This window comes from Meriones unguiculatus, chromosome 1 (genome assembly GCF_030254825.1).
Source record: "Meriones unguiculatus strain TT.TT164.6M chromosome 1, Bangor_MerUng_6.1, whole genome shotgun sequence".
Taxonomy (NCBI): domain Eukaryota; kingdom Metazoa; phylum Chordata; class Mammalia; order Rodentia; family Muridae; genus Meriones; species Meriones unguiculatus.
This window is the reverse complement of record NC_083349.1, coordinates 48,945,869-48,966,723: the sequence shown is the minus strand read 5'-3', so window position 1 is coordinate 48,966,723 and position 20,855 is coordinate 48,945,869. Positions and strand designations below refer to the sequence as shown.

At 37.4% G+C, this 20,855-nt stretch overlaps 1 protein-coding gene across 1 annotated transcript in view; it reads right to left on the bottom strand.

Moving 5' to 3' along the window:
- Nucleotides 1–20,855, bottom strand: part of Pten (phosphatase and tensin homolog) — a gene marked incomplete at its 5' end in the record, with an annotated part of 70,676 nt that overhangs the window by 33,016 nt on the left and 16,805 nt on the right. Inside the window, 2 exons of the mRNA XM_021657475.2 lie at nucleotides 556–600; nucleotides 18,060–18,144. Coding sequence (XP_021513150.2) covers nucleotides 556–600; nucleotides 18,060–18,144 — 130 coding nt within the window. The remainder of the gene's footprint in view (nucleotides 1–555; nucleotides 601–18,059; nucleotides 18,145–20,855) is intronic.

The following is a 20,855-nucleotide window of genomic DNA, read 5'->3' as shown; positions in this document are numbered from 1 at the left end:
CAAAGACAAAAAAATACTTAATGAATTTTTCCTTTCTTTCTCTTTTTTACAGCTCTACCCCAAAAGTCAAAAGAAAACAAAGGCTTAAAAATAGGCCAACAAGCTCTAGTGGACAATCCGTAAAATCCTACATTAGAGAATTAAGCAATGCTGGGTAACTTATTTATTACACACAGAACATATTCAAATAGCTGCTTCAGTGAATTGAGCAACAAGCACAGAGGAAACAAGTCTCTCCACCCTGGAGTCTGCCTCCACAGAAGCCATCATTAACACTAACAGCAGCTCTGCTGTGGATTCCATTTCAAATTATCACATGATTATGGGCTCGAGGATGGGCTAGATGCCAAGTCTTTTAAAGCAGATCAAATAACAGGAATCTGTGCCAACACTATTGTACCTCATCACCACATTTTCTAGATCCAGCAACCCTCTCTACCAGCCTTCAACTGTTTTGAGGAATCCAGTTCTATTAAAATATATTTTCATCTCCAGCAAGGAAATAACTTTTACTTAGTTATTTTAACAAAGAGACAAATATGAAAACATACTTACAGATTGTATATCTTGTAATGGTTTTTATGCTTTGAATCCAAAAACCTTAGAACAAAACAAACAAACAAAAGCCACCATTAACAAAAACGAGCTAACATTTCATATTACATTAATACTGTGCAGGACTAAAACAGATTTACTTACCCTAATCTCAAATACAATTAATAACCCAAACACATATCCCCTCATTCATTAGTAATTATTACATTACACAGATTTATACAATCTGAAGTAGAGCCAACTTTATAAAAAACTATTTTCATATCTTATGTCTTCAGCCCAATAAATTATGATAATGTCTTGAAAAGACAATCTTTGTAGTTCCTAAGTGCATCTAGCTCATACTAACTTCCATGGAAAATGGTAAGCAATCATGTACTTTTAAAAAGCTTAAAATTTAGTTTTCTTAATTAAAAAAAAAAAAGATATTTGAAAGGTACAAGTAGCAATATAATTCTGTACAAAGTTTATCATGCATTTTTTCACGTGTATATTTTCTCTTGTCCCTCACAAACACCAGAGGCAGAAATTACATTTTACAGACGGGAAGTAGGTCTCAAAGAGATTATGACACTTGCTCAAGGTGTGCAGTTAATAAGTGAAAGATCAAACTCAAGGACCACCCCCTCAGGTCAGTTGTGACCCTAAACAATAGTCACAGTCACCGAAGCACTTTTTACATGCCAGGTATTGTTTTAAGCACTCTATGTATATAAATTTACTTAAACTTCAGGCCTGTAACAGAAAGACTCAGCCAGTATAATGCTGAAGAGTTAATTATGAGACAAAGGGAAAGAAGAAACAGAACAAAATAGATTCATGTAGCCCAGGCTGGTCCTGAATTCACGATGTGGCCGTAGATAAACCTAAACTAGTCCTCCTCCCCATATCCCTGGAGTACTGGGGTTACAGGTATGTGTCACCAAGCTGGGCGTATGCAGTGCTGGTGAAACCAAGAGCCTCAGGAAAGCATGCTACCAATTAACTTCATCTTCAGGCCCAATTTGAGTTTTCAAGATGAAGGAATAAATAACTAATAAAACTGACTTAAAAAAAGAAAAGGCTCAAATAGAACCATACATATTTTTATTATCTCTCAATGTCAAAGATATCCTAAAGTCAGCTTGAAAAAAAGATGGCATAAAAACAAAAAGACAAGACACTGCTATTAGCAACACTAGCTTGTTAAAAACAACTATACAAAGTCTGATTTTCAGAAAAAATTACTTCCAGCTTAGAATGCTATACCAGGATAGACTATAAATCAAGGGTGAGTACGTAATAAAGGCATTGGTTAAACAAGTTATTTGTTTTCTATACACCATCTCAGTAAGTTGTAAAAGAGGTTGAGAGCAGAAAATCATGAAGGGAGATGATAGGTTCTAGAATAAGAATCCCAAGAAGGATGGTAACAGGGCATCTCCGGCAGGTTGGACACAGGAAGGCAATTAGTTCACAGCTGGGTAGATCAGGAGGGTCTAGGAGAGGGAGAAGCTGATGAGCATCAAATGTGCTCAAGTACGGAGTGATTTATAGAATTGGGGACAGGTCTGTGAATAAATTAAAATCAAGAACATAGATCTTTTGCAGATATATTATGGTTTCCAGTTTTGTGTTTTTATGGAACTTCTGTGTGTGCAAACATGTGTGTCTCTGTGTCTTTCTTTGGCTCTCCTCATCTTCTGTGTTCTTCTCTTCCTCCTTTTGTTTTGTCTTATTCTGGTTTGTTTGCTTTTATTTTATCTTATTTTATTTTACTCTATTAATTTTTGGATGCCTTCTTGTTTTCCTTAAGAGAGAAAGGGTGTAAATTTGGATGGGGGAGTGGAGGTAGAGGAAACTGGGAGGAGTTGGTACGGAGAAAACCATAATCAGAATATATTATATGAAAAAAAAATCTATTTTCAACTTAAAAAAGAAAAACAGTATGATGCAACATATTTGCATCATAGTCAGATAATAGAAGTGGGGATTTCTTTGGAATACATTATAAAAATAGAAGAAAACTACAGCAAAATATTAAAAGACTTCACACCTTTGAACTACTACAGTTTTTGTTTTTAAAAAATCTTGGCTAGTTCTTTTACAAAAAAAATTTTAAGGAAACTACAACTCTAGAAATGTCAGGAAACTGGGAGAAAGTGTTCGTGTAATTTTAGAGCTCACGTCAGACAAGGAAGGAAATACTGGCATAGTGAGATGTGATGCGGATCTGTAAAACATTTCAAGTGCTTTACTTCAACAGCCTATGAATCTACAATGCAATCTAACAGAAAAGGACTACAAAGAGGATTTAACTATAAATCCCATGGGTAAATATAAACTATTCTAATTTTTTAAGACAGAAAGAAAAATGTTATTATTTTTTAAAAGACAAAAGATTAAGTCATACTTTCATGACTCAATAAAGAAAAAGAAAGCTACCCACTGAGTGGCAAGGTATGCACCTTGTTACTGTGACACACTTGTAAACTCACACATAAAAGACAGCCAGGTTTACAGACTGAGTCTGAAGTCGGCAGGAGTTAGAGTGAGACGCTGTCCACAACAGCAACAGCAATTGTAGTAACAGAGCTATGAATTTTGGTAGGCCTCTCTAGGATTCTCTTTTGCAATGAGCAAATTCTTCGGGACAAAAATAACTGATGTCACACAGCTCAGTTTTAAGACATACATACATTGTGGTCAAAATGGAAGAGGGAGTGCTCATAGATGAATTCAGGAGAGCAGCAAAGTGATATATATATAGGCAGGAACACAAAATCAGTATCAACTAAAGGTTGAAAGTGGGGCAACAGAAAAAAAAACAAACTAGAATTCCATAAGCTTGACTGTTATACAATGTTGGAAACAGGAAAAAGGCAGGGACCCCTAAACCTTTTTCACTTCTCCATTTTCTGTCCAAGAGAAAAATGCCTAAGGCAGCAGTTGTAAATATATTAACAATTCCTCTGAATTAAAATGTTTTCTACCTGATAACTTAAGCAAGTCTACTTCCTGAAGATTACTAAGCCAACAGCTAGCAAAAGAAAATATATACAATTATTTATTTTATATACTAATTATATATGTAATTATATACAATTGTAAAGTTGAGTTAGCAATCTGTAATTCTAAACAAAAGATAACCCATCAATTTCTGTACTCAATGCTGAATCTAATGGCATAGAAGGGAAAGGCATTACAAAGCTGTGTCTACAAAAGGAATCAAAGCAGTTTCCTCACAGAAATCATCAAGGGCAAAAACAATCTAAAAGAAAAATAAGTTGAAACACTCATAAACAAGTGTGCACGCCATGCCCAACTAGACTTACAAACAATAGAAATTAACTGCCCAATGCTCTGGAAGCTGGAAAGTCCAACAGTATAAAACAAAACAAAACAAAAAAACCAAAGCTTTTTATATGTAAACACAGTTACAAAGATCTGGAAAAAGAAAAGTTTAAGAATTTAATAGGGAAATTTTGCCATCCGTATGCCGACCAATTAACAAACTTTAAAGGAGATCATATTTCTTTCCTATCTTTTCCTCTTTGTTAGACACTGAATCCTACAGCCAGCCACCAGGATGTAGATAGGGCGGCAGGAGAATGCACAGCAAGTGTCTAACAGCAATGTCCTAGGCAGACTGTAGCCTTATAACCTCCTAGTCTGCTTTCCAAGATGTGAACATTCTAAGAAGCATCATTCCTTTCTGATTAAGTTAAAGACACTTTCTGTCATTTGCAACCAAGCACTCCTAATTCCTTTATTTTTTTTATTTTAATTTTATTCATTCATTCATTCACTGGTATTTTGTTTGTTTGTTTGTTTTTGTTTTTTTTTTGAAACAGGGTTTCTCTGTGTAGTCCTGGAACTCTTTCTGTAGACCAGGCTGGCCTCGAATTTGGAGATCTGCCTGCCTCTGTCTCCAGAGTGCTGGGATTAAAGGCTTGTGCCACCATGCCCAGCCTCATAATTCTTTTTAAAGACTATTTCCTACAGTGTGTTTTAAACTAGGGTTATTAGCATCATACTGTGTGCCCCTTTTAACATAAGCTTTTAGCTAGCAGGTGAGCCACAGAAGACTAGCAAAGAGAGAAGCCCTTTAAAGGATAAAGCACATTTGAAAGCAGTGTGTGTGTGTGTGTGTGTGTGTGTGTGTGTGTGTGTAGGTGGGGGAGGGGGTGTTAACAGTCTCAAGGAACTTGATTACTGAGGGAAACACCACTTCCCTCACTGTCCCTCAACACTGTCACCACCACATTTGGCTCAGCTTTTAAGTCTGACACAACAGAAAGGCAAGATGTGAGGAAGGCAAGAAAACGGCTCTTTCCAAAGAGAAATGGGCAAGCTTGCCCACAGACAGACAAAAGCAGAGAGGCAATACTTTGTAACCCTGCACAATCTAGGAGCCCTCTGTCATAAGTACACCTTCCAGGCAGCAGTTCTGATAGGCACACCCACACTGCTTGCCTATGCCCCTCTCCCCAGTGAACCTTCTCTCCAACTTTGATATCTCTGTGTCTGTATGGCTCACTGAGTTTAACTGAGGTTGCCTGTATGAGCATGAAATATTTCCTACGAAATAAATCTAGATAAGCTGAAAGAGTGAATTTTATAATAACTTATCAACATAATAAACATACAAATGCTACAAAAGTGTGTTATAAGAAGAAGAGAATAGAAGCCGCTCACAAAACAGAAACAAAACAAAACAAAAAAACCAAAGACATAAAACCAGCTAAAGAAAAGGACCGAAAGGACAGAAAAGAAAGCACCAGAAATCAACCAACATTCACCAAGTGCACTCCCAGAACTTTTCCCATGTGCCCACTCTGGTCTGGGAGTCTAGGAAAATGCTGACAGTTCCATGAGTAAGCTTTGACAGTTAATGGAGGTTAATTTAAGTAATTTAAGCTTGCATGTGTGTGCATGTGTATGTTGAATGTATATGTGATTCAGAGAAGCCAAGAACAGACAACGGGAGACAGGGTCTCTCACTGAAGCTAGATCTGGGTTTTTTTTTTTTTTTTGGTTAAGCTAGCTGGCCAGCAAGTCCCCAGGATCCAGGCCTCTCTGCCTCCCTCCTGGTCACTGTCAGTACAGAAACATGCCAAGCCACCTGGCTTGTATATAGATTCTAGGGCTTTGAACTTAGATACTCATGCATATACAGCATACATAGTATTTCAACAACTGAGCCATTTCCACAACCCTGATTTTACCTCTTATGCAGCAGAGATTGCTCATCCAAGCCCATAATACAGTCACTGATAAACTTCTACACAGGCCTGCAACCAACTTACGGAAGCCAAGGTTAGTAACAAAGGCCATGTGTTCCAATATTAGCCATCTGTGTGGTCACTAACTGCTGCTTCTGATCACACGTGTGGACTGAGAGGAAGCTCACCTGACCACTGCTGGAATCCCCACCAACTGAAGACTTCAGGAGATTTAAAAAATCTAGAGCTTTCTCTCTCTCTCTCTCTCTCTCTCTCTCTCTCTCTCTCTCCCTCTCTCTCTCTCTCTCTCCCCCTTCCTTTTGGCTCCTTCAAGGAACCAAACATTTAAGGGTAATAACAATGAAGATTAATTACACATATAAGAGAATTTAGAAAATTGTCTTCTATGCCCTCTCCCAAACCTAGGCCTAAAAGATCTTTATTTCATTTTTAATTTAATTTAACTGTTATTATTTTGTGTCTTGGGTGTTTTGCCCGTATGTATGTATGTATGCATGTATGCATGTATGTATGCATGTATGTATGTGTGTATGCATGTATATATGTATGCATGCATGTGTGTATGCATGCATGTATGTATGCATGCATGTATGTATGTATGTGTACCACTTGTATGTAGTGGCCCAAGTTCAGAAGAGGCTATCAGATCCCCAGGGATGGAGCTCTTGTTGAGAGCACCGTGTGGGTGCTGAATATTGAACCCAGGTCTTCTGGAAAAGTAGCCAGTGTTCTCAACTATTGAGCCACTGCTCCAGCCCCGAAGATTTTATGTTTATAGTGTAACAGATACTCAGCACAGAAAACCCACCAAAACAGCTGGGCAAACTTTGGAAAAGAGAACTGATCCCTGAGCTTTGACTCTAGAAGATCCAAATTCATGTCTATCCACCCTCTACCCAGATACAAACTTTACCAGACCGAGACAAATATATACATACATTCAACAGTGCGCCCACCCCCCAAGTAAGAGTGGGCCACTCCAGCGGAAAAGTCAACAAATTGTTTCTCAGAAAAACCAGACAGCAATTTTACTTAACAAATATTTTTGGCCTTACTGATGCTCAGAAAGCTAAAGAAAGTCATGGATAAGACCAAGAGAAATGATGAACAGAAATATGACAAAGTGAAAGAAAAACAAAAAGCTGAGTGTGGTGGCACATATTTCCAATCCCAGCATTCAAAAGGCGGAGTCAGGAAAACACAGAGGTTCTGAGGTGTTAAAAAGGGGCAGGGGCATTAGCAAGACTGCTCAGAAGGTAGCTTCCTTGCCACCAAGCCTGCAGATGAGTTTCATCTCCAGGAACCTGGGGTGGAAGGAAAGAACTCTAAGCTGTCCTCTGCCCTCCACAGATGTGGCGTGGCACAAGCACAGACCCACCAGGCCCCGCTGCTAACAAACAAAACTAATAAAGAATGTAACACTTTGAATTGTTAGAAAAAGGAATTTCAGGGCTGGGAAGATGCGTTTATCGATGAAGCACACTTCTAAAAGCCATGAGGACCTAAGTTTAGGGCCCCAGAAGCCATATAAAGAACAAAGCACAAGCGCACACACTTGCAACCCCAACCTCAGGGCTACTTCCAAGGCTACTGTGGTAGATGGTAAGGTCCTATGGCTGGAGATAACCCTTACTTATGTCATACGGTACAGAGAAATTGAACTGATGCCCAACTAGAAGCTTCACCACTACTGACTAGCATTCATGGTGCTGGAAGGTTGGAAGAAAAAAGTACTTATCAATAGAACCTAGCTACAAACTCTATGACCTACAACAGAGACCGGCTGCATGTAGTCATATACACTGGTCCAACAGTGCCACAAATGGTATGGAAATAACCAACCACTTATTAAAAATTAGATTTAAGGCCCATTCCGTAAGATCCACACCAACCACTGCTAAAGCGGCCCGGAACTTGAGACTAGTCGTTGGCCTAGGGCAAACCTGCCACTACTGTTCCATTAAAGGGACATAGAAATAGTCCTAGCAACTCCAGCCATAGGTGAGGGCGTCACTCAGCCCTCCCCAGACCATCTCTGTTTGCAGTAGATGGTGACGAACACAGGAGGCCTACAACTGAACAGTGTGCAGACTGGAAGACTTTTGGAGCACTCAGTCCTAAATGAGTCCTCCTTGTCAAACCCTTCTCCTCAAGGCTCAGGGATCTACGCTGAAAACGAGGAAGAAAGATTAGGAGAGCTAGAGGTAGAGAATGGCTCTAAGCAAACAGCATCACCAGACACAATGGGGTGATACACAAATAAATCAGAGACTATCTCAGACTATCTCACAAAGCCTGCTCAGTTTCAAATCAAAGAAAATTCCAGCCCTGAAAGTTAAGTCTCTAACCAAGAAATCATCTGCAGTTGATACCTACTGGAAAACAGGAAATCAGTTTTCTCCAACTGTCAACTCCACTCCAGGTCAGTCCTATTCCAGAAGTAGTTGGCCAACGCAAAACGAACTCCATGTTTTCTGTGTGTGCTTTGTTTTTGTTTGTTTGTTTGTTTTATCGGGTTTTGATTTTTTTTTTCTTTTTAAGAAGGAAAGAAAAAGAACATGTAATTAGGTGGCTATGGAGGTAGGGAAAGATTTGGGAGGAGTTAGAGGAGGGGAAAGAATATGATAAAAAAAATCTTAAAATTTAAATAGAATACAATAGTACACACTTGTAATCTTAGCTGTGGCTGAAAAGTAAAGTAGAATAAAAGTATATTAGAAGAAATCAAAGTTATGTCTGTGCACAGATGTTACAGGAATAACCAACCATATTTTTTATTAGATTTAAGGTCTGTTCTTTAAGATGGAACCGATATTGAAAATTGTCAAAATGAGGCGAAGAGCCTGTTACTAGATGAGTCACGGACCCTCGAGGAAAACTTCTATTACTCTGCTAAGTGGACAGCAACAGAATGATTCCTAATGAGTTACTGCTACACTGACAGATGAGCACACTACCCAACTCTACAATCACAGTAGCTTCTTGTAGATGGCAATTAACACAAGACCGACAATGGGACAACATGCAAAAGAATAAGACTTCAGAATGTTCAGCCCTAAATGGTATTTTGTATCACATGCCTCCCTTCAAGGTTCAGGAAGCTATGTGGAAGAGGAAGCAGAAAGACTGTAAGAGTCAGAGGTGATGGGTGACTTCAAGAAAGCAGGGCTTTCCAGACACAACAGGGCAGATTCACATATGAACTCACAGCAACTGTAACAGCACACACAAGACCTGTGAAAGCTCAAGCCAAAGTCCCAGCATGTAAGAGAAGAGCTGACCTAAGCCCCACTCCTAGTTGAGGAACTCCTGGCATTTACTACTAGGAGAGGGAAAGTCAGTTTTCTTTAATGGTGTAAATAAGCCACATTCTGGGGGCAACCACACCCAGTCCAGTAGGCCAACACCAATTGGAACTAACGGGAAGGTAGGAGGAGCACACAACATAAAGTTGTATGGGTAGGGAAGTTGGGGAACATCTGGGAGGCGTTAGGGTAGGAGGATAAATATAACCAAAACACAGAAAGCAGCTTACTGAAGAAAAGTAAAGATACTAACATACTTGTGAGACACCATCAACTGGGCTAACTCGGGTATCTTGAGGGTTCCAGAGAGGGATTTTCAAATGAATACTCGAAAACTTCTCAAATTTGATGAAGGATATAAAGAACTTGTGGCTCAATGGACCACAAGTCACAAAAACTCAGAGACTTACTAAGACAGATCGCAATCAGACTATCAAGAGCTACGACAGACTGGGGATATATCTCAGTTGAGAAGAGAGTTTGTCCAACACACACAAAGCCCTGGGATGCATCCTCAGCTCTGTATAAACCTTCCCTGGTGGTGCACACCTGAAATCCCAGCACTAGCAAGGTAGAAGCAGGAGGATCAGATATTCAAGTACATCCTTGTACACATTAGAGAGCTCAAGAGCAGCCTGGACTATGCACGACCCTGTCCTTACAAAAACCCACAGCATCAAATACAGAATGAGAGAAGCAACTTGCCACAACAAAGAAGCCTGGTATCAGCAGATTTCCCCCCACCCCCAGAAAGCTTGAAGAACCGGAAGTAAGAATACAACAATATTTAAAGTCCTAGAAGATTAAAAAAAAAAAAATACAGCAAAACTGTCCTTCAAAACTGAGGAATAAATTGAGAAACTACCAGAAAAACAAGTTATGGAAACTTAAGAAATGCTGCATTTAAAAGAAATTCAAGTGGGAATGAGAGAACATTCAGAGCACAAGTTCCCACTTCAACTCAGAGCATACACTGCACTGCATCCTCCTTCTATAGTGGTTGTATACAACTATGGACAATGACGACAAACTCTACATACATTCCTTCCTATACACAGTTATCGATGATAGTTTAATAAACTAGGTACAGTAAAACATTAACAACAGTAATATTAAAACAATTTTAACACTAATATAATGAAAGGTATATAAATATGGGACTTCTCTCAAAAGAGAAAAGGCAAATAGTACTTTTAAACCACTGTTGGCCACACCTAAGCTGAAACCTCAGATAAAGGAAACTATGACAACTTGAGGCTACAGGATGAAATAAAGATCTCTGAGAAATGACAATGATAACAACGACCATCAAATCTAATAGCATAACTTCAGCTTGCAATTCCACATTGTTTCTTACATGATTTCAGACAGGATATTATTAAAAATCCAATTACATATGGGTATGTGGCATAAAAATATGCAACTTTATGTTCTTTTCTAAAAGCTAACAAGCTGAAAAAGAACAGAGGTTTGAATACTATGAGGTACCAATTAAAGTCAAACCACTGTAACTTCAGGATGTTAAATCTAACCCTCTGGCAACCACAAGGCAAACAGCTCCAGAATAAAGGCTGGAGAGACCGCTCACCAGTTAAGAGCACTGGCCGCTCTTCCAGAGGACCTGGGTTCAATTCCCAGCACCAACATGGCAGCTCACAACTATCTGTAACTCAAAGATCTGACACCTCACACAGACAGACAGGCAGGCAAAACACCAATGCATATAAAATAAAAATAGATAATTTTTAAAAACACCAAGAAATTAAAATATTTCATTTTAAGACAGCAAAATGTAGGACCATAACTCACCCTGTATCAGTATAAAAAGGTTAAACCCTCCCAATCAAAAGACATGAGCCAACAACATACTAGTCACAAAGCACATTTTAAATTTACAGCCACAAGCAGATTTAAAGAGGGGGAAAATCTATGTAATCATTAAAAGAGAGTGAGATTAGTACCAGAAAATACATTATATTTAAAGTATAAAATAAAAACAAACATAAATAAAAGTATAATGCAGCAAAAGGATTTTAAGATTTGCAAGCATTTAGAAAGCTAGTGAGAGACCATTCAAATACATAGCAGCTCAGCACAGAGCCACACCTCTGCAATCCCAGCACTTGAGAGGCAGGGGCAGGAGGATCAAGTGTTCAGGGCAGGCCCAGCCTACATTAAGACCCTGCCTTGACAAAAACAAAAATCAACCCAAATACCTAAAGCAAAAGTTAACAAAGTGAAAATAAGAAATAGTTCTAAAGTAGTAATTAAACACTTGGATATAAACAACATTCCAAGAGAAAGAGAAAGAGAAGTGGGATTTGCACAGCACGGCAACCGTGTCAACCTTAAAACCTCACTCACACATCCTGCCCAGCAACAGAAGAAACACCAGGTTCCATATAAACTCTATGTTTAGACACAAATGAACTCCATTAGTTTTAAAACAAACAAACTAGACAAGTCAAAAATATAAATAAATAGGTATCGAGTATGGCATTTCTTCTATGAAACAGAATATTAGAAACCAGTAGAAGAAAAAAAGTAAAGTTTTCTAACAGTTGTTCATGATTCCTGTTCACTGGAGAGTAAAATTCTACGATGATTCCATGGTGTATTTTAGAAGAATGTTAAGAGAATACAAGTACTTTCCTTTTTTTAAGATGGTACTTTATGTGAATGTGTATTTTGACTGCTACTATATATGTAGAGTACACAGTGTCTGGTGTCCTCCAGAAATGAACATTAGCTCTCTGGAACTGGAATTACAGATAGTTCTAAGCATCCACGTGGGCACTAGGAACCCATCCCAGGTCCTCTGCAAGAGCAAAGAACCAGCGGTTCTCAACCTTCCTAATGCTGTGACCCTTTAATACAGCTCCCTATGTTGCAGACACCCCCAACCAAAAAGTTATTTTTGTTGCTATTTCATAACTATAATTTTGCTATTGTTATGAATCATAATGTACATGTATGTTTTCCAACGGTCTTAGGTGACCCCTGTGAAAGTCATTCAACCCACTCCCCAAAGGAGTCACAACCTACAAGTTTAGAACCACTGCTCTAAGCCATCTCTCCAGCTGCTTATCATACATTTGAAGTTTTACAATAATCTTCGGAGAACTAAAATCATACTGTATGTGTACTAATAAAGCAAAACCAAAGAGTTTATATAGAATCATAGGCTTTTATACCTTGTGATTGGTATGCAAACAGAAGCTGAGAAATGGCAACTAAACTCTATGTTTAGTGCCAAAGGTCAGGCATTACACAACCCTAACAGATCCATCACACAGGAGTGTGCATTCAGTTTTGACAGCTTTCAGCTTTTGTGATGTTTTGTTTGAGACAAGGTTTCTCTGTGTAGCCTTGGTTGTCCTGTAGCCACTTTGTAGACCAGGCTGACCTCAAACTCACAGAGATTCACCTGCCTCAGCCTTCCAGAGTGCTGAGATTACAGGTGTGAGACACAGCGCCCAACTTTCTTTCAGCTTTTTAAAATAGCTAGAAATACAGGTTTTAGCAAGAGGCTTCTCGATTTTTAAGTATAGTTTAAATTGGTTCAAGAGTTTCTAGATTTTGTCCTTTGATGTATAAGAAAAATATAGATCTTAAGGAAAGCAGCTTTGAGTACTGCACGGTGGTAAAGTACCTAGTAATGACTTTCAATTCAACTTCCAGAATTGCAATCCTTGCCTGATTAAAAAAAAAAAAATGAACTTTTTGCTGGACAGATTATCACATATGATTATAGGATCTTGAGTTCAACACTGGCTTAGGTACATAGTGAGACCATGTCTCAAATACAATAACAAACAACAGAGAAATAAAAATCAACTTTGGAATCTCACAGACATGGCCTTTCAGCCTCTTGCTACTTCCAAGAGGAGGCAATTGAAGATTTTAATTTCTTTTAAGTCACTTATAAAAATGAAACAGGGATGAAGTTCACTTCACTTATAAAAATGAAACAGGGATGAAGTTCACTCTACAAACTTAGTAAGATGGCGTGTGTAAGCTGGTTATACAATGGTTAACACATAAATAGTAAGTACATGCACAGAAAGTAGTACCCACTGTTAAACAGCAAAGCTAGTTTGCGGCCCTAATACTATTACTGTCTAATAACTAAGTCTCCCTATGAACACGAACTATGTCCAACAGAAGTCAAAGGCAGCCAATGGAGACGGTTTTCTTCAGGAGTGATAAAACGTTCTGAAATTTGGTATGGGTGATGACTACATAACCTCTGGCTATACTGTGAAAATACTAAATGCCACTCAAATTACAGTCAAAAACAGTGATTTAACTTACTTTATTTTTTTTCTAAAGTAGAAAAAAAAAAGAAGCAAGAAATGTTAGACTGGAAAAACAGAAGTAACATTCTTCTCTATTCATTTATTTAAATGGGCCTCTGATAATCTGTTTACAAGTCTTATTTTTAAGTGATAGCCAATATACTTCTTTCTTATTGAAAATCAACATACAATTAAGTTTTATTATGGAATGTACATATAATTAAGAACTGAACATTTGCAAAGTTTCTTCGGAAAGAAAATACATATGCTAGTGGCCAAGAAAGAATAAACTCTTGAACCTGTAACAGGTTGTACTTGGGTAAGGAAGCTAAGTATGTAAGACAATAACAGATGTCTTTTGTTAAATCATTATGTTCTAACACTAAGCTCTAATTGTTTCCTTATAAAAACTATAGGGGAACTGGGCTGGGTGGACAGGCCTGTGATGCCAGCTCCATGGGGAGGCATAAGGATCATGAACTCAAAACCAGCCTGTGCTATATGGAAGTCAGTCTGGGTCATACAACATGCATTGACCTCAAAACATATCAAACCTATAAATTTTACAGTAAATTTCCACAAATTCATACAAAGAGGAAAAATTTTGTAGATACAACTTTTTCATTTTCAACATTTCCAACTTGGGCTCAATGAAACACCATCTAGGAAGATGAGAGTGAACATGGAGAAAACATACAAGGTAGGGAAAGGCACACCTGGTGACATTACAAAGATTTTGCATAGAAGGTAGTTTGCCTCTGTTACATCTACATTTTCATGACTCATTAGGGACAGATCACAAGATAATCTCCTTAAACACACTTTGCACCAGTCTGTTAAAGACTGCTTAGATGTAAAAACAGAGAACTTTCATATTAGCCTAAGGGACAGTGTAAAAGCACATATCAAGCTGTGCAGTGGGGGTGCACTCCTTTAATTCCAGCATAGAGGCAGAAAGCAGGAACATCTCTGAATTCAAGGCCAGCCTGATCTACAGAGTGATCCTGGACAGACAAACCCTGTCACAAAAAACAAAAATCACAAATCAAAGAGTAACGAACTATCAGAACAAAATGTGGTTTCATATTACACTTTCTTAGTGGCAAAAATTAAGAAAAAAACGAAAGCAATTAGGAGGAAGAAAAAAAAACTACAGTGAAAGTGCTTTTATTTCCCTCCTACTCTGCCCTCCATCAGTGCTCATTCTTTAGATTAAGCAAATCATCTGTAATTAAGAAAGCAAAGTTCCATCTTGGTTTATTTCTCCATTTTCACTGTTTATATTAATCCCTGATCTCAAATGGAGAAGTTAAATATTAGTCTCAAATTTCATATATCTCAAATATGAAATTTTATATTACCATAATACATTTTATCTCTCAAACCTTTACTCACAGGACAATTTAAGCATGAAGGTATTTGCAATTTAAATTTACTTCACGCCAGGTAATGATATAGTTTAATAACAAAGAATAAGTATTATGCAATATTTCTTATTTGGGGAAATCATTAGAAAAATGTGGAATTAGGTAAAAGAAAAGTACTTTAAAATATCTTATGGACACCCCATTACACAAAGCAAAGAAAGTTCAACTGCGAAAACATTTTATTAATAAAAAAAGCAAATATGTTATAGTTTCAATCTGCAATCTCCCTCCTACTCCTGCTGTGGAGCTTTTTGGAAGTGCAATCTGGCTGACACAAAGAGATCAGTCAGTAGAGGCAGATTTCGGAAGATTTTTCTGGTTCCCGCTTCCTCTCACTTCCATGAGGAGTCACTATCAAATGCTCATTCCACCATGAACTCTGCCACAAGCTCATTATGCCATGGCTGGAGGAAGGGAGTGCCTCCGCCCAGCCTTTTCAACCAGGACAGACTGAAATCCCTCTAAAACCATGAGGCAAACTAAATCTCTCACATTACCAGTTTCTTCCAGGATATTTGGTGATATGAAAATGAAAATATTTCTACTGATAATGTTATCAACTTCATCATCCTTATTATTATTAGTTTTATTGGAGACAGGGTTTTTCTGTGTAGCCTTGGTTGTCCGGGATTCACTTTGTAGACCAGGCTGGTGGTAAACTCACGGAGATCCCCCTGCCTCAGTTTCCCAGAGTGTTGGGATTACAGGCAAGCGCCACTGCACCCGGTTTATGTTATCAACTTTAAAACAAAAAGAATCACTCTTGATTACTTACCAATATCACCAATACAGTATGAACAAACTAAAGTAATCAGTTATTTAGATATTGAACACAAATGTTCTCTGAAATCAATCCTAAAAGGCATTTTAATTAAGAATTATTTGCTGACGGGCACAGTGGAGTCAGAGTCAGGCAGATCTCTGTGAGTTTGAGGCCAGCCTGGTCTACAAAGCAAGCCTGGGACAGCCAAGGCTACACAGAAAAACCCTGTCTCGAAAAACAAAAACAGAAATTATTTGTAGGGGCTGACGTGATGGAAGCACCTTTATCCCAGCACTCAGAGGTGGAGGAAGGCAAATGCCTGTGAGTTCAAGACCAACTGGGCTAGGAAGGACTTCCAGGCTAGCCACGGCTACTTAATTGAAACCCTATCTCAAAAAAAAAAAAAAAAAAAAAGAACAAAAACAAACAAACCCAAAAACAAAAACACACAAAAAAACTGCAGTCTTTTTACTTTATAGGAAAAAGCCCATCTTCCTTTCCTGTTACTATTCATCCTTCACTATAAAAGAGGGCAGGAGGTTGGTAAACAGAAGTTATCTGGCCGCTTATCTCACAACAACACAATACAAACAAGGAACACAATTTTAGAGTCAGCTAATTCTCCATGATGCAATGCTAAAAATATTACAGTAAGAGGCTAAAAGGACAACTAGCCAAATAATCCAGATAAACTTTTTAAGTAAAACACCTGACAAAACTCGCAAGGTTAAATAAAAAATACTAGATAGATAAAGCTAGACAGAATTAATTTCGGTCTTAGTTAACTGTTTACAAAATGAATGTGCAAATCTCTTAATGTGCAAGCATAGGCACAGAAGATTCAGGACCAACTAACTTTCCAACAGATTGTTCTTGGGTAAGTTATTATAGTGTAAAGTCTAATAAACAGTGGTAAACGTTTAGAAACTGGAATTTGCCAGTAACTTGGAAGATGATCAACCATACTCACTGACTAATCTATACTTAACAGAAACCAATATAAAATCAATGTGCCAGAAGTTCCCCTTTATTCAAAGTTCTTACAGCCTTTCACAGTGGAAGTACTAATTTGACTTGGTTAAATTGGTTCTTGGTTGACTAGAAAATTGATGTAAACTAGTGCATCTTATGAGGCATTACCTGCAGGGCATAAGCAATTCTGCACCAAAGCAGAAAGTACATTATCTGGTGATCCATTCCTGGCCAGACTGTTCAGTTACCATTTCTACAACTTGCAACTCAAAAAATTCCTCCCTGACTCCTTTTTCTGTGGCCTATTTAATTTTCTCTTCATCATCGCTGACAGTCAAGCTGCTGCTCCTGTGGACCTGTCATCCTAAGTACCCTTCTACTGTGTCCTACCTAATTATGATATGGCAAATGCATTTCCCTATTTTTAAAAGCTTTTAAACAGTTACCTCTGACAGCATAACCTCAAGTTTAAGGAAACTACAAAATAGTACAGGGGTTTGGAAGTTTGTTTTCTGGATTTTATAAATAGTGAAACTTAAACCTGAACAAAACATAGATAATACTATAATAAACATATAAATGAATACAACTTAACTACGTGGAAAGTGATAACTCGCTCAAAAAAGGGTACAAAAATCCTACATACTACGAAAGTCTTTTACATCTGTATAATACTTTGTAAGTTACATAGTACTTTCCCACCTATTTAAATCTGCATAATCAAAGTAGTTAAAAGTCCCAGGGAAGATACTTACAAGTACAAAGGAAATAATCCAGAAATTTGACTTTTAAATCCATTAAAGTACTTCAAAACCAGCAAAGCAAACATAGCAGGACCCACTACTAATGAACTGTTAATTAAAGTACTATTATAATTTGGACCAAAAATTCAATGTTCGATTACTCATACAAATACATTTTTATTCGGAAATTAAAAAACATATTAATACTAATTTGCCCAACAGGCAATTTCAAATATTCTTATATCATAATGTATTTTTAAGTGGGCCTTGAGAAACACTTTCTGAACTAAATGACAATTACACTTGGAAATTATGTACAATTATAAAACTGTTAAGTTAGTCTTTCATACGTACAACAATTTCTATTGCGATTGTGTCAAACACCTCTACAGGCAGAAGTTCTAGATAAAAACACATCAGTCACCCACGCCTCAGTGTGAATAACTAAATAAACTCAATCAAGCCTAACCCAAATGTAAAATGAAGAACTTGTAATGTACTAGAAGCCAGGTACTGACCTGGTAAGAGGCATCTTGTGGAATACAAAAACCGTATCACACAAATACATCATTATATATGAAGTTAGTTCTTATCCAGTGAACTTCATCCTACTGAGAGCCAGCAGGTGCTTAGGTTAAAACTTCAAAGTACTACAATGACAAAACAAAGTCTACATCATAACTTAAGCACTGTTCTCTGTTTTAGGAACCTTTTATAAGATACATTGATATAATTTATTGCTGTATGAAATGGAAAACCAAGAGTTCTTACCTTACTACATCATCAATATTGTTCCTGTACACACCTTCAAGTCTTTCTGCAGGAAACCCCATAGCAATGATATTTGGGTAAATATCTGAGTTTTTAAGTTAAGGAAAAAGCTAAGATATACAACAAAATATATATGTATGTATTTGAAAATATTAGCTTCCCCCTGTAGAGCTGTACGTAAATATAAAAGATTATCAAACATATTTAAAATGGATTTGTCTGCAACTTACTATGTATAATTGAGAAACACTAACACGTCACTCTGAAAAAGACTTAAAAAACAACTTTTCAACAAAATACTGTTAAAAATTCTCTATTTAGTATATTGAAAATAAACCTAGGCATAACATATCCCAACTCAAAAAGTTTTCAAATCAGGGGGCATCCTTGGGCATGTAACAAATTTCAGATGAGCCTAGATTATAGTGAGAAACTCTCTCAAAAGTACAAAACTAAACAGTAAAATAAGAGCCCAAGATAAACGTCGTTTCCAGATTTACAAAGTTAATGCATGTAAGGGAAAAAACACACTTTGTACATCATACAGCTATTGTCAGAGTGATCACGAAAAACAAAACCAAAAATCTGAATCAGCCTGGAAAGGTATAACAAAACAATCTTCTAATTTTTCCTGGTTAACGATGATTAGAACAGTGATAGTCAGGAAGATGGAGAGCTGGCTGCCCCTTGAGCTGTATAACCTGGACAAGCCACCTGACACCCCCAGACGACACCCCCAGACATCAAGTTCCTACTGTACACAGTGACTGTGCTGGAAGCAATAGCTCCACCCCCTGCCACATCATAACACTAGTTGGATGTTGAAGCTTGGTTGCTTTCTTTTAATTAATGTAATTAATACTTAGCATGTCGATTAGTTTCAATTGGATTACACAATGGTTAACATAAAAACAAACCTCTATACTCAGGAAGAATTTGTTTCCAATTAACCAAAAATCTACATCCCAATGAATGCTGCCCATCTTTCAAGCTCTCGTTGATTCTAGGGTTCCATCATGATTTTTCACATCTAGACTTTCTACATCTACTAAGACAAGTTGCCTCCTTTAAAACAACCACTAAAGCTCTTGCCTAGATAGTCTGGATACATTTGCCTTCCACATGTAACTCAGTAACAAGTCTCCAAGCCACTGAGGAGGCTTTGGACATATAAACTATAAAGGCAGAGCACCATCTGTGATGGCCAAGGATCTTTAACACCAACTCACAAAGCCCTTAGGTAAAAAAAAAAAAAAAAAAAAAAAAAAAAAAAAGGTTAACTTAGAGGAATAAGATAGATGGACAGACTTAAAGACATCATACAAGAATAAATCAGACAAAGTTAAAAGTCTGTAGGACACAACCTAGCATCTTCAGCAGGTCAAATCACAGTTTTAAGATTCCTAATTCCTTAGTGCACACATAGACACATACAGACTTTAATAATATTCTCTGCAGATTCCTAATTCCTTAAGTGTACATACAGACACATAAATTTACCTCAACTCAAAAAGAAGTAGCAAAGCTCCAAATAAAATGACTATCATTTAAATACAACAAACATTACACGTCATCTATTCTAAATTAAGAAAAGGGTCACATCTAAAAATACAGCTCTTTAATTGTTAAAATGTGCTGGTTATATTATGTTCAGAAATAAGGAAGAAAGCAAGCTAGGAGAGATTTAACCATGACAAAAGCAATATAACTTCTGATTCAATTTTTAAAAAGATTAAATTTTTTGAGCACCAACTTAAGAAAAATGGAAAATATAAGCAAAAGATTGAGTCACCAGAATGAAGACCCAAACACTGATAATTATCACTACTTTGAAATTCCCACTCAAAACATTACAAGTTAATTTTGGTCAAAATATAAACTGAGATGTCAGGAAAGATAGCTCAGTGACAGAGGGCTTTGTACATGAACCTTAGTTTTACCCAACACACAAAAACAAAAAATATATACATCCATATGCATACAGATACTTAAAGATTTAAATAATCTATGCTTTACTGAACAATGCAACTAAGAACTGAATTTTATTAAAAAAAAAAAACAAACATTTTTACTATTTCCAGTGAAATGTGGTCATTCTATCTAGAACTATTTTCAAATTTAACCTTTGTGCTATGAAGATTTATAAACCAAACAAGTTGGCACAAGACTGAGTTAGTTTCCTGACCTCCTTTCTGTGGTTGCTGGAAATGCCAGTGCTCTACCTCTGAGAGCTACCTCCAATTTAGGAACCTTTCTTAAGAAAGATGGGCACACAGAAAGACCTACCGTGGCACTAAAAGTGCTATTGCATTTTTTAAAATTAAGATGTTTTCAGAGGGAGGGATTAGTTCTGTGGAAGTATGGAAAAAGCATCATTAAGGAAGTATTATGATAGGTAACCCTCACAAGAGCCATATCACACATCAGTGATAAAAGAAAACACAGGGGTTGGAGAGAAGATCCAGAAATTAAGTATACTTGCTGCTCTTGCAGAAAGAGGATTGGCTTTGCTTTCCAGCACCCACATCGAAGCTTACAAAAATCTGCAACTCCAGTTCCAGGAGATACCCTCTTCAGAACTCTGTGGGTACCAGGCATATAGACATGTATGTAGGCATAACACTCCCACAAATTAAAATATATTAAAAAAATACTTATGTGGCTAGAACAGTCGGAGGCTGTATAAGTGAAATAGAAATCTATCAAGAAACAGAAAAAAAGGAAGGAAGGAAGGAAGGAAAGAAGGAAGGAAGGGAGGGAGGAAGGGAGGGAGGGAGAGGACTGGACTAAAGGGGC